General features: G+C 38.7%; 1 protein-coding gene across 10 annotated transcripts in view; it reads left to right on the top strand.

Annotated features, from left to right (window-relative positions):
- The window catches only part of LOC113105544 (neuron navigator 2-like), a 171,919-nt gene that overhangs the window by 137,810 nt on the left and 21,258 nt on the right, over window positions 1-12,851 (top strand). For all 10 annotated transcript variants that reach the window (XM_026266663.1, XM_026266657.1, XM_026266664.1 and 7 more), the window contains 5 exons: window positions 1,190-1,312; window positions 7,648-7,777; window positions 8,881-9,190; window positions 10,619-11,285; window positions 12,168-12,584. In XM_026266663.1, the coding sequence (XP_026122448.1) occupies window positions 1,190-1,312; window positions 7,648-7,777; window positions 8,881-9,190; window positions 10,619-11,285; window positions 12,168-12,584 (1,647 nt within the window). The remainder of the gene's footprint in view (window positions 1-1,189; window positions 1,313-7,647; window positions 7,778-8,880; window positions 9,191-10,618; window positions 11,286-12,167; window positions 12,585-12,851) is intronic.

Genomic DNA, 12,851 nt, shown 5'->3' with positions numbered 1-12,851 from the left:
ATGGATAAAGAAATGAGTGCTGTTGCTTCAGTGAAAACTGCATGCACAGATCTGCTATTATTGGACAGCAGCAGTTAGCTGATGGTTGAGGATTGTTTTTACACTTTTTGGATGCTTTTTATTTATTTATTCAAGAATATTATGTGTATATGTGTAAGGGTGACCTTTGTTCATTTATGTGTGATTATCATTTTTGATTAATTTGAAGTCTTTTCTGAAGACATGATGGATCATTTTCCTTTTTGCGGAGCGACTGTGAATCATTGACCCCACTAACCTCATGTCGCACACACACACACACACACACACACACACACACACACACACACACACTTACTTCCTGTTGCCTGATTTAAACCAGCAGGGGGTTGGATGTCATGAGGGCTGTATTAGTTGAAAGACTGATTAACATATTTTTTTGACTGAGATGTTCATTTCTATTTCTGCTGCTGAACCCCCCCCCCCTGAAACTGCATTTATTTTATACTGTTTATAATGAATATTATTCTCTGCATTGTTCTTTTTATTTATTGGTATGATATGCTGACCATTATTAGTAGCATGTATTGAATAATATAATATAATATACCAATGTATTTAAATGATCTAGATTATGTAGAGTTCTCTGACATTCATTTCTTTAAGAATTATAAAAAAATCGTGATCAATTTTGTGTCTTTATTCAGGACTTATTGTCATATTATATTATATTATAATTATATAATATCATTTTATATTATATTTTTATTTAGTGATTTGTTTTAGTTAATGACTGCAGTATTTATTTATGTATTTAATAGTATTGAATTTATTTGTTTAGCAGTTAATATGTGAGAGAAATCTACTTTAGATATCTAGTAGATATCTAGACCACTTTATTATTTATTGTTATATTATATTATATTATATTATATTATATTATATTATATTATATTATATTATATTATATTATATTATATTATATTTTGTTGTTTAGTGACTTCTTTTGGGTCAATGACTGTAATATTATTTACCAGTTTATTTAATTATTTTAAATTGAAAGTATATGAGACCTAACTGCACTGTGGTTTTTATTAGTCAATGGCTATAATGTATCTGGAAACATTTTCTTTGCTTTTGAATGTTCTTTACATTCAGTTTTTGTTTGGATTGGACGAGTAATGTAGGATCTCTGTTTGTGTGTTCTTAGGTACATGACGGATGGGGGATTGAGTCTGTATACACGACGACTGAACCGTTTGCCGGATGGAATGGCAATGGTACGAGAAAGTCTTCAGCGTAACGCCTCCACCGGCCAGGGAGACGCCGACAGGTACCCAAAACCCCTCACACCCTGATCATCATCAAATCTTGCATTCTATACATCCACAAAATGTGGATCCACTCCTGCATTTGAGGTATGATAATAATATCAGCTTCTGTTTTGTCTGTATATATATTTGCATTGGTTTTCTAGGCTGCTGTAGGTCTATGTTAAGTTCTTTATGAAGGTGGCTCTGGTGGATGATGGCACGCTCCATTACAGAAAGGAAAAGAAAAAATAGGTCTTCTACTGAGCTGAGCGTGCACACTCCACTAGCTTTCAAAAGAAAATGATGGCTTGTCACCACAGCCCTCTCTGTTGCAGATCTAGGTAGTAGGTTGTGGGTGTAACCCTCTGCCCCTCTTAAACGATCATATTTAATTAGCGTGTGTATTTATATGTGTTTGAGTCATTTGGCTGGCAGAGGGACAGATGTGTGTGTGAGCCAGATGAGATGCCACTCATTCAGATATTACATCACCACATTTAGTCCTTCAGCTGGAGGGAAAAGTACGATTCGTGTGACTGTGGAAAATATTGGAAGATTGTGTGTTTTAACGCTGCCCATACTTCATATCTGGGTAGATTAAATCATATCAAGTGGACATCCTAATAGTGATCTAATGGAGGTCTAATTCTGCTATGGAAATTGCTCATCCGGTGGCAATTCAATAGGCAGTTGCCATCATTTGACTATTGCATAAACAATATCACACTTTTACATTATGTATAAATATATCTAAAATGCAAGAGAGTTTTTTTTATTTAAAAATGAAAATCTAAATTGGTATTAAAACTCTATTAAAGTCTAGTTTTAAATGCTTTTTATTTTTTCTATTAAAAGTTGTTTGTAATACTAAAATCGAAATTAATCTATATCATGTCTCTATTTAGTAGTTTTTTTTCTTCTGTTTAATCTATTAAATATTTAACCACTAATTAAATAGGTTAAAATGATCTAAATAAAATAATTTTTAATCATTTTAAAAATATATTATTTAATATTTCTACTTTTTTACGTGTATTTCGCAGTACCTTTTTATTATTTTACTTGATGCAGTCTAATTTAGTAATCCTCAGTTTTGCAAATGACATTTGTCACATGACGTATTGTCCCAAAACACAAAAAGCAACCCAGCCCAACTGATTTGAATTCTCTTCTCTTCACCAAAACGACAGAGCTTGTCTCTGTGTTAGACCATTTGCATGGATCTGTTAAAAACAGCTGCTTTTGAATACGATAAAAGACTGTCTGGAGACAATAACCTATTATCTTTTATATAATTGCATTTGACCATTTTGCACTATGTTACTGTCGCCAGTGTTAGAGTGGTAAACTGGGTAGGGTTACTTACCCCCTCTCTAAAGTTTGTCTTGTTAGGACTTGACCACAGGATGAGCGCATGGGGGAATTCCTCTCTATCTTTATATTCCCGTCCCCCTCAGCCTCCGCACATCAGAGGAAATGAACAGCACAGTGATGAAATGATATAATATGGGTGTTCCATGCGCCATAAAAAGCCTCCCTCTATTTCGGACGGTTCCCCTCCTTCTTTTCTAAAAGCAAGTCCCCTCCACTGCGCTGAGGATCTTGTGGTTAACCTCCAGCTCCTAAACATCTACCACTGTCTCTGCTGCCCTCAAACTCTCTCTCTCTCTGTCTCTCTCTTTTGATCAGATCTATCTGTAATCTTCTCCTCTTGTTATGATATGCTATTATTTACAGCTCACGAAATGAACCAGGAATCATTACGCTGTTTTCTAGTGTCCTAATAAGAGGAGAACATTTCAGAAGTCCCTGGGGTGTCCTGCTTTAAATAACACTTCTTCTGGCAGGCGTGTAGATAAAAGGGAGAGAGAGATAGCTTGAGAGAGGCCCTGGGAATGACACAGCCGTGTTTCTCCACCATGTGTTCGAGTGTCAGAGCACTTCAGATGACTCCTGGACAGGCGTTCAAACAGCCAGCTCTCAGCTGTAGTGCACGCTGAAGGACAGAGAGAGTTGGCATAAAGAGGCAAAGCTAGCTTATATTTTCCTGAGCAGGTGCAGTGGATCTCTGATAGGGAACTGTGTGAGTGTGATGTTGTTGGAGGATCCTTCTTTTCTTTGCTTGCGCAGGCCCTGTTCCCTCTCCCCGTCGGTCTGATCTGTCTGCAGCACACCTGTGCAGCCGGAACACACCTGGGTAAAGGGCCTCCCATCTCTCTCTTCTGTATGTGGGTGTCCTGGACATGGGCTTCTCATATATCTCATAGAAAGGAGTCTAAAAACACTTACACTAGTTGGAAGTTTAGACAAAAAAAAGAGACTTTTTTTTTTTTAATCATGACAATTTTAAGTATGAACTTTTGTAAAGTCTAGAATTTTTATATCAATATTTGTGCACATTTTTCTTTGTTTCATAAGAATCGTTTTTAGATGCACTTTGTAGGTTTGCTAGCATCGTAAGGAATATGTTCAGTTATTTGCTTGGGTACATGAACAATTTATAGTTTGTAAAAATGAAATGTAAGAGATAATGTCAAACCTAGCTACTTAGTTTCCTTTTGAGGCATTGTGCTGGACCTCCTTGATTTTTACTGATTTGAAAAAATTGTAACTGTACACGGACATTTTAATGCATTCAACTGATTAAAAGAGAAGAATTTTACATTGTTACAAAATATTTCCATTTTAAATAATCATTTTTAATCACTTTTAAAATTTCTGTTTATCAAAATAATACAATACAATAATAATAATAATTAAATAACATAAATATTTCTAGATTGTAATAATATATTTTTTTAAATATTGATACAGTTTTTACTGTATTTCTGTTCAAATAACTGCACCTCAAAATCATAAAGTTTTTTTTGGAAAAACATTTGTAAAACATTTGAAATCTAGTGTATTTATTAGAATACTTTTTTTTGTTTGTTTTAATGTAAGCTTCTACTTGCATGAAAACATTTTCTCTTATGGCCCACATCTGTCAAGATTCCCAGCACCTCAGAAAACCTTAGAAAACCTTTGGCAAACAGAATAAAGACATGCCCTGGAAAAGCGGGAATCTGGAATTGTACAGTTAGGATTTGCAGCATTTAAGAAGCAGAGCGGTGAAGTCAAAGTGATGAGTTTGGGGTAGGTGGACTTATATATATACTGTATATTATATACTGAATATATCAGGGTTTATTTGGATGTTATGGTTATTTTTAGAAATAGTAAAAAGAAATAGAGCTGGTAGTAAAGTACAGAGAGCACGTCACCATTCCTTCTACATAAATGCTGATAGCGAGATCATATGAGATACATTTAACAGATGGATGGGCCTCTGCTCTTCTCAGTGTTAACTGATACAGCGTAACATAAACTCTAGTTATGGGATCTTGATCGCTGTAGTGTTTCATGTGTGCATGTCTCTGTGTTTATATTCCTTAAAACCTCAGAGTCTGCAGATTTTAAGTGTGATTACACACACACATTACAGGTAACTGGATCAACATGATGATCATGTTTAAGCATTCAAAGCAGGCCGACCTTATGAGCAGAGACAGAGAAATGCTGGGCATCTCACATGCTCGATTCTTTCAGGCCATGATGAAAGCTCTGTTGCTAAGGAAAGTTGGGCAGATGAGAGACTGTGACTGCTCGTGTGTGTGTGTGTGTGTGTGTGTTGTGGGGGGGGATGGGGCTGTACGTCCACTCTAGATGCTAAATTCAATGCATATGTGTTTATGTAGGTGTTAAAAATGTATTGTTCTAAAAGTGAATAGTTTGTTAACTTAACCGTGAAAAAGAAATCTCTTAACTATAGTAAAGAACTTCTTTGGGGGTAAAAAAAAAAGATCAATTATATTTTTATGGTAATTAACTATCTTGAAATAATAGTTCTGTTTTTTATGTTTTACATTATTTACATAGATTTATTCACACAAATCCTTTTATGCTCAGTCATTGATGACAAACCTGGCACAACGCTTTTTAAAGTGCCACATTTATTTGCAGGAGAACATAAAGAGATTTGCTGAAAAGGGCATAAATAACTCACATGTAGCTCTTATGTGGTTTGCTGGTGCACAAATCAGGTGATACGCCTCAGATACATGCCAAATATTTATTTATCTCCAAACAAGCAGGCATTTAATCATCCAAAAATGAACTTTTTGGACTGAAGATTCAAATGAATCAGACCAACCCTAAACTGAAGTCTGCTGGCAGAAGAGACCTTTATGAGGCAAGTTGATGAATGTGCATGTAAAAAGGGGGAAAAACGATAACCGCAGACAAAAGAATAAAAAGACTGTTGACCTCTTTTTGTTTTGTGGTCAGAAGGAGCTTTGTCATTCTTCTACCGCAGAGCTGAGCATGGAAAGGTCTGGAATGCCCCAAAATGTTTGGGAACGTAACGGTCTTCTTAAAAGCCTGCCAGTTAACCTACTCCACCCCACACACACACACACACACACACACACTCGCCTGGTTTAACCCCAACTCCCTCTTTCCCCGTGCTAAGGTTTATTGCATTGATACCAGATTGTGAATGGGGGGGGGGGACATTTGGGTTTTGAGAGGCAGTTAAAAGCAGCATAATCGACATCTTAATGCATTCTCCAGTAGAGATTTAACTCCACATTTAGCACAGATTGAGATTTAGCACAGATTAAACATGTCTATTATATATTTATATATTCCAGATAATAGGAGGTCTATGGGAAATATGTTAATGGTTTAATTTAAATTATTTAATATTAAATACTTGTTAAATTATGAGGTAAGTGAGAGTGTGAATTTTTTGATGAAGCTCTAATTCTTAGTTATACAGTTTCTTGAATAACCATTATGTCTGCTTAGATGATATAGATGTGTGTGCGTGCTGAAGTAACTGACGTCACCCCCGCAGGTTTTAGTGGAGAATTTGTTTCTCAGGGAGAAACGCAGGCTGCGGTGGGCTGTTGCAGAGGTGCTGTTTAAAGCAGGCCGGCTGGTTAGCCTGCTGGGCCACTGGAGACAGTAATGGCAGGGTAGCGAGCCAAAGAGAAGCCCTCATTCAAGCTACACTCAAAACGCTGATCTCTAATTAGCATCCTAGACCCAGAAGGGTGGTTCCTGCATGTGCATGTGTGTGTGTGAAAGAGAGAAAGCTGTTTTTTTTGTCTTTGTGGCCTCCATTATCACTCTCTCTTTGTCCTCCTCAGTTCTGTTTGTCTGTGTGTGGATGTGTGTGAAAGTGAGTGAGTGTTTCTCTGGCTCCTTGGTCCATCTCCGGAGATCTGCAGGGTTAAAACGTCCCTCTCAAGGATCTGATTACCAGAGAAAAACTCAGACAGAGAGAGAGTGACAGGAGGCAGAGGTTTGAGGGAGTACATGGATTGTCTTGCAGATTCAGGAAGGAGTGAGGAATAAATACAGCAAGGGAGTTTACATTTTGAGCATTTAAGATCATGAGGCATCTTTTCCCTGAAATCAGTCTCATTATTTCTACCCCGGCTACTGGCATCTGTGGCAGCCACGGACATCGAATCAGGTAGAGTGAGTTATTTGTATTTGGAAAAATAAGGTGGATGTTAGTGGATGTTAATGTGTGTTCTTTAAATTAATATCTGATTTACAAATCCTTCAGTCTGGGTGTTAGCCAAGCAAAGGGTGTTATAGATTTGTAGCGCGATCCTTTTAGGTTCATAGGAAAGTGTGGCATCTTTTAAGGCTGATTTTGGTTACATTTTTTAAAGACTCAAAGCCTGTCTATATGGGATTTATGGAGAAATCAGTGCTTTGTCCTTAGACTTCACATTTGTGGCTTCTACTAAAGAAACAAAGAAAGAGAAAAGGAACGCAAAAGAAAGTTTGTTGATTCACCTTCAAACACCCTTTAGACTAATATCCTAGATAGATAGATAGATAGATAGATAGATAGATGGATAGATAGATTTGTACCATTGTGAGGCTGGTGTGTTTGAGTTGGTGTGTGTGTGTGTGTGTGTGTTTTTTGTGTGTGTGTGTGTGTGTGTTTATGCTTTCTTTTGTTGTCATAGTACGGTCTGAATGATGGTGACCACCCGGGAGTGGGAGGATGGTGTTAAACACAGTTATCAGTTACTCTGGTTTGCCGCTATGACCATGAACAGATTCAAAAATGTACAGTAAATGTACAGTATTAAAAGCCTATCATGTGAGGGCTTCATAGACCTGTGATATGGTTCAAAAATCACTGCTAGTGCTCTTTTTTCAGTCCAAGGATGTGTTTCTGTATAATGTTTCTACTTGATAACACGTTCCATAAAATTGGTACTGTATCTTTGGAAACAGAGGCTTAGAATTCTGTAATGTCTAAAAATTCTTGTGTCTGTTTCTCTTTCAGTTGGGATGACAGTAGTTCAGTCAGCAGTGGGATCAGTGATGCTATTGATACTGATGACATCAACACCAGCTCCTCTATAAGCTCTTATGCCAACACCCCCGCCGCGGCCCGTAAGGCTTTGAACGGACAGGTACAGTATGAGCCGTGCACATTTGCACACACACACACACTGTTATGCATTCATTTATGAACGCTTTGATCCAATATCACATATCTGTGCATGCTCCTTTGTGTAAAACAGAGGTCTCAAACTCGATTCCTAGAGGGCCACAGCTCACACCTGCTTGGAGGTTTTCTAGTAATCCCCAAGACCTTGTTTAGCTGGATCAAGTTCAGCTGGATTAGGGTTTGATTAGGATTCGAGAAAAACTGTGCAGATCGGCGGCCCTCCAGGAATTGAGTGCGAGACCAGTGGTGTAAAACCTGAAATTTGGAGATCTTAAGCCATTCTTCAGACCACACTTCAGACATTTTACTAACTATAAGTAACTTTTCAACTACGTTTCTATTAACCCTCCATTAGAGCATTAGTAGACTGTTAGGTTACGGTTTGGGGTAGTAGAATAACTTGGCATGTACTTGCTAAGTATTTACAGCACGTCCCCAGCACGTTTACTTGAACCCAACTCTCACATTCCCCTTCTTGAAACTTTCATAAAGTGCTAAATAGGTGCTGTTGATTGCATAGAAACTTAATATTCAATATTTAAGCTCAAGCAATTGCATGCCACATCTCAATAAAACATTGGAACAAATATGCAGTCTAAAACAAATAGGTTGGGTCAAGCTTCATTTCTATATTTCGCTGGACTAATCGAATTATATTGATATGGTAAGTTTGGGTAGAAAAAAACCCTACAAACTCTAAAACCACCAAATCTACTGCCAAGTGCTGTTTGTTGTTTTATGCTAGATGTGTTCATTCTAAAATAGAATTAAACAGGTAATTATAAGTAAATATATTGATAACTAACAACTCAATTCAAAATTTTGGAGCCTAATTCCCTTAAAAAGTTTGTCAACTTAATACCAATAAATATCATTAACGATTTATCCATCTGTTATATGTTTATGTCACATCACTTTGGAAAATATCTGAATTCTTACTAATATGCATATAATAAATCTGTTCTAAAATGTGGTGTCTGATTCATATAAATTAAGGAATATTTATACTTTTTAATATTAATACATTCGTAATGTTGATTTGAAAGTTTATATTGTTTTGCGTAGCCTCAGACAGATGCAGAGAAGCATTCAGCAACCGAACGCAACACTGCTCGGTCCAGTGATGAGGGCAAGATGAAGTCAGACGGGGGTTTGGATTGCGGCATCAAAATGGAAGCGGCTCTGAAGTGGCGGCGGAACCCTTCAGATGTTTCGGAGGAGTCAGATAAGAGCAGCTCTGGACGGAAAACTGCACCCATCACTCAGACGGGCTCCTGGAGGAGGGGCATGAGTGCGCAGGTGGGCGTGACCGAACCGCGGGCGAAGAGTACAACTGTAACAACAGGAACTGGGATGATTAAGACACAAGGGACAGGTAGGTGCTTTCTTTCCATAAGTGTTTTGAAAATATTTCCCCTGCAGCCGGTCAGTGATGCTCGTCTTTAGGCTAAAAATTCGAATCCAAATGTGATTACATGATTAATCGAATGAGATTGAATCAAGTAATGTGCTGCGTGTTTCAGAGTGAATCGTGGCACTGTGTTCTATTACACACAAGCAGCTCATGGTCCAGAGTTTTCAGCATCTCAAGGTGCAACTTTTTTGAGTAATGTTGCTGGGGCATGGACAACAAATTTCTATCTGGATACTAGGGCTGCACAATTAATCGAAATTAAATCGCAAAGACAATAAATCGCGATTAGGCAGAAGCTGCGATTGTCATGCATATGTTTCAGTGAAGCACGGTTCTGTGATCAGCAGTAAATCTACGTCCAGAGGCCAGAGGGCGCTCTCACGCTGGAAATACGATTATATCATCTCTACATAGCTTGTCAGAGAACTATGGCTCTTTGTAGTAATTGCTGCTCCACTTGAAAGCAGGTGATAGAGATTTACTGCTAATCACAGAACTGGCTTTACTGACAAAATGTGCATGACAATCGCTATTAATTGTGTTTGATTAACCGTGCAGCCCTACATTACTCAAAAAGTTACCCCATGTATCATCACCTTTAGAGCAGCTCGGTTCACAGTAAAGGCTGATCCAAATTAACTCCATCCCCTCATCTGTTTGACTTCGAATCACTTATAATATTCAGTTGGGAACACTGCATGTACCAACCATCTTCCCAAACTTGTAATGGAAATCACATATAAACCAGATGTTGTTAACTCTTTGTCAACTCAAAATAAATGCTTGATGGTTTGAAAAAGGAATAAATACAGTAAATATTAGAATTTTTTTAAGATGTACTTTAAATTATTTTCTCAAATATTAATTTAAATAATTATTTACATTAGTAAAAGAAAAATACCCTTTTTTTAAATATAATTTTTAAGCAATCACAGCAAACCTGGATATTTAATTTTTAATTTTTTTTTTTTTTTAATTCACAATTTTTATCAGTTGGACTGTAAAATACATAATATTTTTTTTTCTTAAATAACTGCTTAAATTAAATGCATAATACAGTGAAATATAAGTCATGATTCTTATTTTGTAAAATTATTTTCTATTTGTTAGAAGTAATAATAACAATTAAAACATTATTATTATTATTATATAGTCATATTGGTATACAAATAAAAAATGGACAGATTGAGCAACCCTACAAACAAACACAGCAAACTTGGAGATTTGTTTTTATTATTATTTGCATTTTAAATCACAAATTGTATCAGAAAAATCGCAATACGATACCCCCCCCCCAGTCACATTGACCTCCTGCACACAGCGTTGACTTTATCTGCAAGTTTTAAGCATTATCAACTCGCCCAGCTGTAACATTCTTTTGTCCGATAGGTAAAACAGATGACGCCAAGGTCTCCGAAAAAGGCCGCAGGTCTCCCAGTTCCAACATCGTTCCGCATTCCTCCTCGGATGCCGGTCGAAGCAGCGAAGATGAAGCCAAGAAAACATCTGCAGGACGAGTCCCCACAAGCACATTTGGTTTCAAGAAGCCTAACGGCGTCCACGGCCCGGCTACTGTAGTGACCACCTCCAGCTACACTCTGGTGACAGCGAGTGGCGCCACCATTACCAGCGGCTCCGCCACCCTGGGCAAGATTCCCAAATCCTCCGCCCTTCTGGTTGGTGGGAGAGGGACACTAAAAGGGGCTGTGGATGGTTTATTGCCCCCTCAAGAAGATGGCTACCTGTCCCCCAGTGCTCGTTCAATGCTGCAGTACCGAAGTCTACCTCGACCTTCTCGTTCTGGAGCTGCGGCCCGTAACGGAAACCGATCGTCCACAAGCAGCATCGAGTCAAGCTTGAGCTCCCGGACGCATGTCCTTACTGCCGCCACGACCAGCAAACCGAGAGATTCTGGCTCTAAAATCAACGGACACACAATCCAAGCCAATCAGACGGACAAAGAGAAGGGTGTTTCGGGAGGAGGGGCGGCAACTATCCCACTGACAGCGAGACAGGGAAACAAGTATAGCGAGGTCTCGTCTCCAACATTAAGAAGGTACGGAAAGTGACGGGGGCAATGTACCACACACAGAACTTCACCCTCATGAATCAGAGTTTTCACTGACGCTTCCTCAATTAATGGCCCCATGCATCTTCTATGACCCCTCTTACACAGCCAAACATGTGAAAGAAGGAATGAGTTTTTGTAACCTCCTCCAGCTCCATGATTAGGGTCTTTCTGAAGCTGTTTACATAACCTGCTTTATGACGGTCATGGATCATGACTCTCCAGAGTGGCTGGCGTTTGCCTCTGCGCTGCTGGTGTTATTGATGAGCAAAATGCTTTTAATATTTTTCCACTGTTTTTAAGGATAGAACTGTGTTTTTCTCTTTAGCTTCGGGGTTAAAAGAGACATAAGCCAAGTCTTCACCCAGTTTTTTTTGCGATGTTTTGTTATTGACAGAGAATGTTTGTTTTTGCGAAATTTGCTGTCTGCTGCCTGTTTCCATCCAACTTGCTTTTTACCAGTAAAATGGAGTGCGTGATGACGTCATGCCTAAAAAAAATTAATTGTCGCATAAGTTTTGATGTATCGCAAAAACAAAATTTTCCATACATAATTTCAACTATTGCGCAAAATACATATTCTAGGAGCCTAGAATATATATATATATTTTTTTTTCTTTTTTTAACAGTAGCACGGAGCTCGGGAAGTCACCTGTAGGAGAAAAAAAATTTATCATCTGTGTCGACAGTTTTGCAATCCGTCCCCTCAGTTTATAAACAGTACTCACAAATTCTTAAACTGTACCCGCGGTTTAACAAATCATGCCCATGGATTAATAAACCATACTCATGAATTTCCGAACTTTTGCTTTTATTATCTGACTTACTAAGTGTTTGGTTTTATTCTGTTTCTCTTTTTTCATCTCTCAGACTTTTTGGTGGTAAGGCTGCTAAACAGGCCCCAGTTACCTCTGCAGAGAGCATGAAAAACTCAGTCGTCATCTCCAACCCCCATGCTACCCTTGGGCACACCCAGTCCTCCGGTGGGCCCTTGGACTCCCCCTCCACAGTATCAGGCAGCGGCGCCAGCAGTCCCCTGTACGGGGGTCGCGGTGCCAGTGTAGGGGGCAGCGAACAAGCTTCGAGCCCTGGTTCGGTGTACTCAACGGGCACTGGGACCTGGGGCACCACCATCAGCAGCTCTTCAGCCCTCGGCTACCCCTCCGTCAGCAGCATGCACACCAGCAGCGAGTCCATCGACATGTCAGTGGGCAGCGGGCATCACCGTGAGGATGTCCACCCGGCACTGATGAGGACGGGTAGTGCCAAGACAGGCATGTCAGAGAGGTGAGTCTGGGAGAGACTAGAGAAAAACTTTAATGGAGTCGAAGTACTCTTTAATCTGTGAGACTGGTCTAGGTTAACACTGAACTATTGTGTATTACAATTCGGAAATTGGAGTGCTAATCTGAATTGGATTTTGATTCTGAATTAGAATCAGTTTCTTAATTCTGAAAAGTAACATTTGCACTGCAAGGTTTAAGGAGGTAACCACATTTACAGAAAACATGTACAGAATCCAGGACATGACATTTGCAGTGTGTATGTGGTCTA

Source organism: Carassius auratus, chromosome 7 (assembly GCF_003368295.1).
Source record: "Carassius auratus strain Wakin chromosome 7, ASM336829v1, whole genome shotgun sequence".
NCBI classification, from domain to species: domain Eukaryota; kingdom Metazoa; phylum Chordata; class Actinopteri; order Cypriniformes; family Cyprinidae; genus Carassius; species Carassius auratus.
The sequence above is the reverse complement of the archived record's forward strand: the minus strand, read 5'-3'. Positions and strand labels throughout refer to the sequence as shown.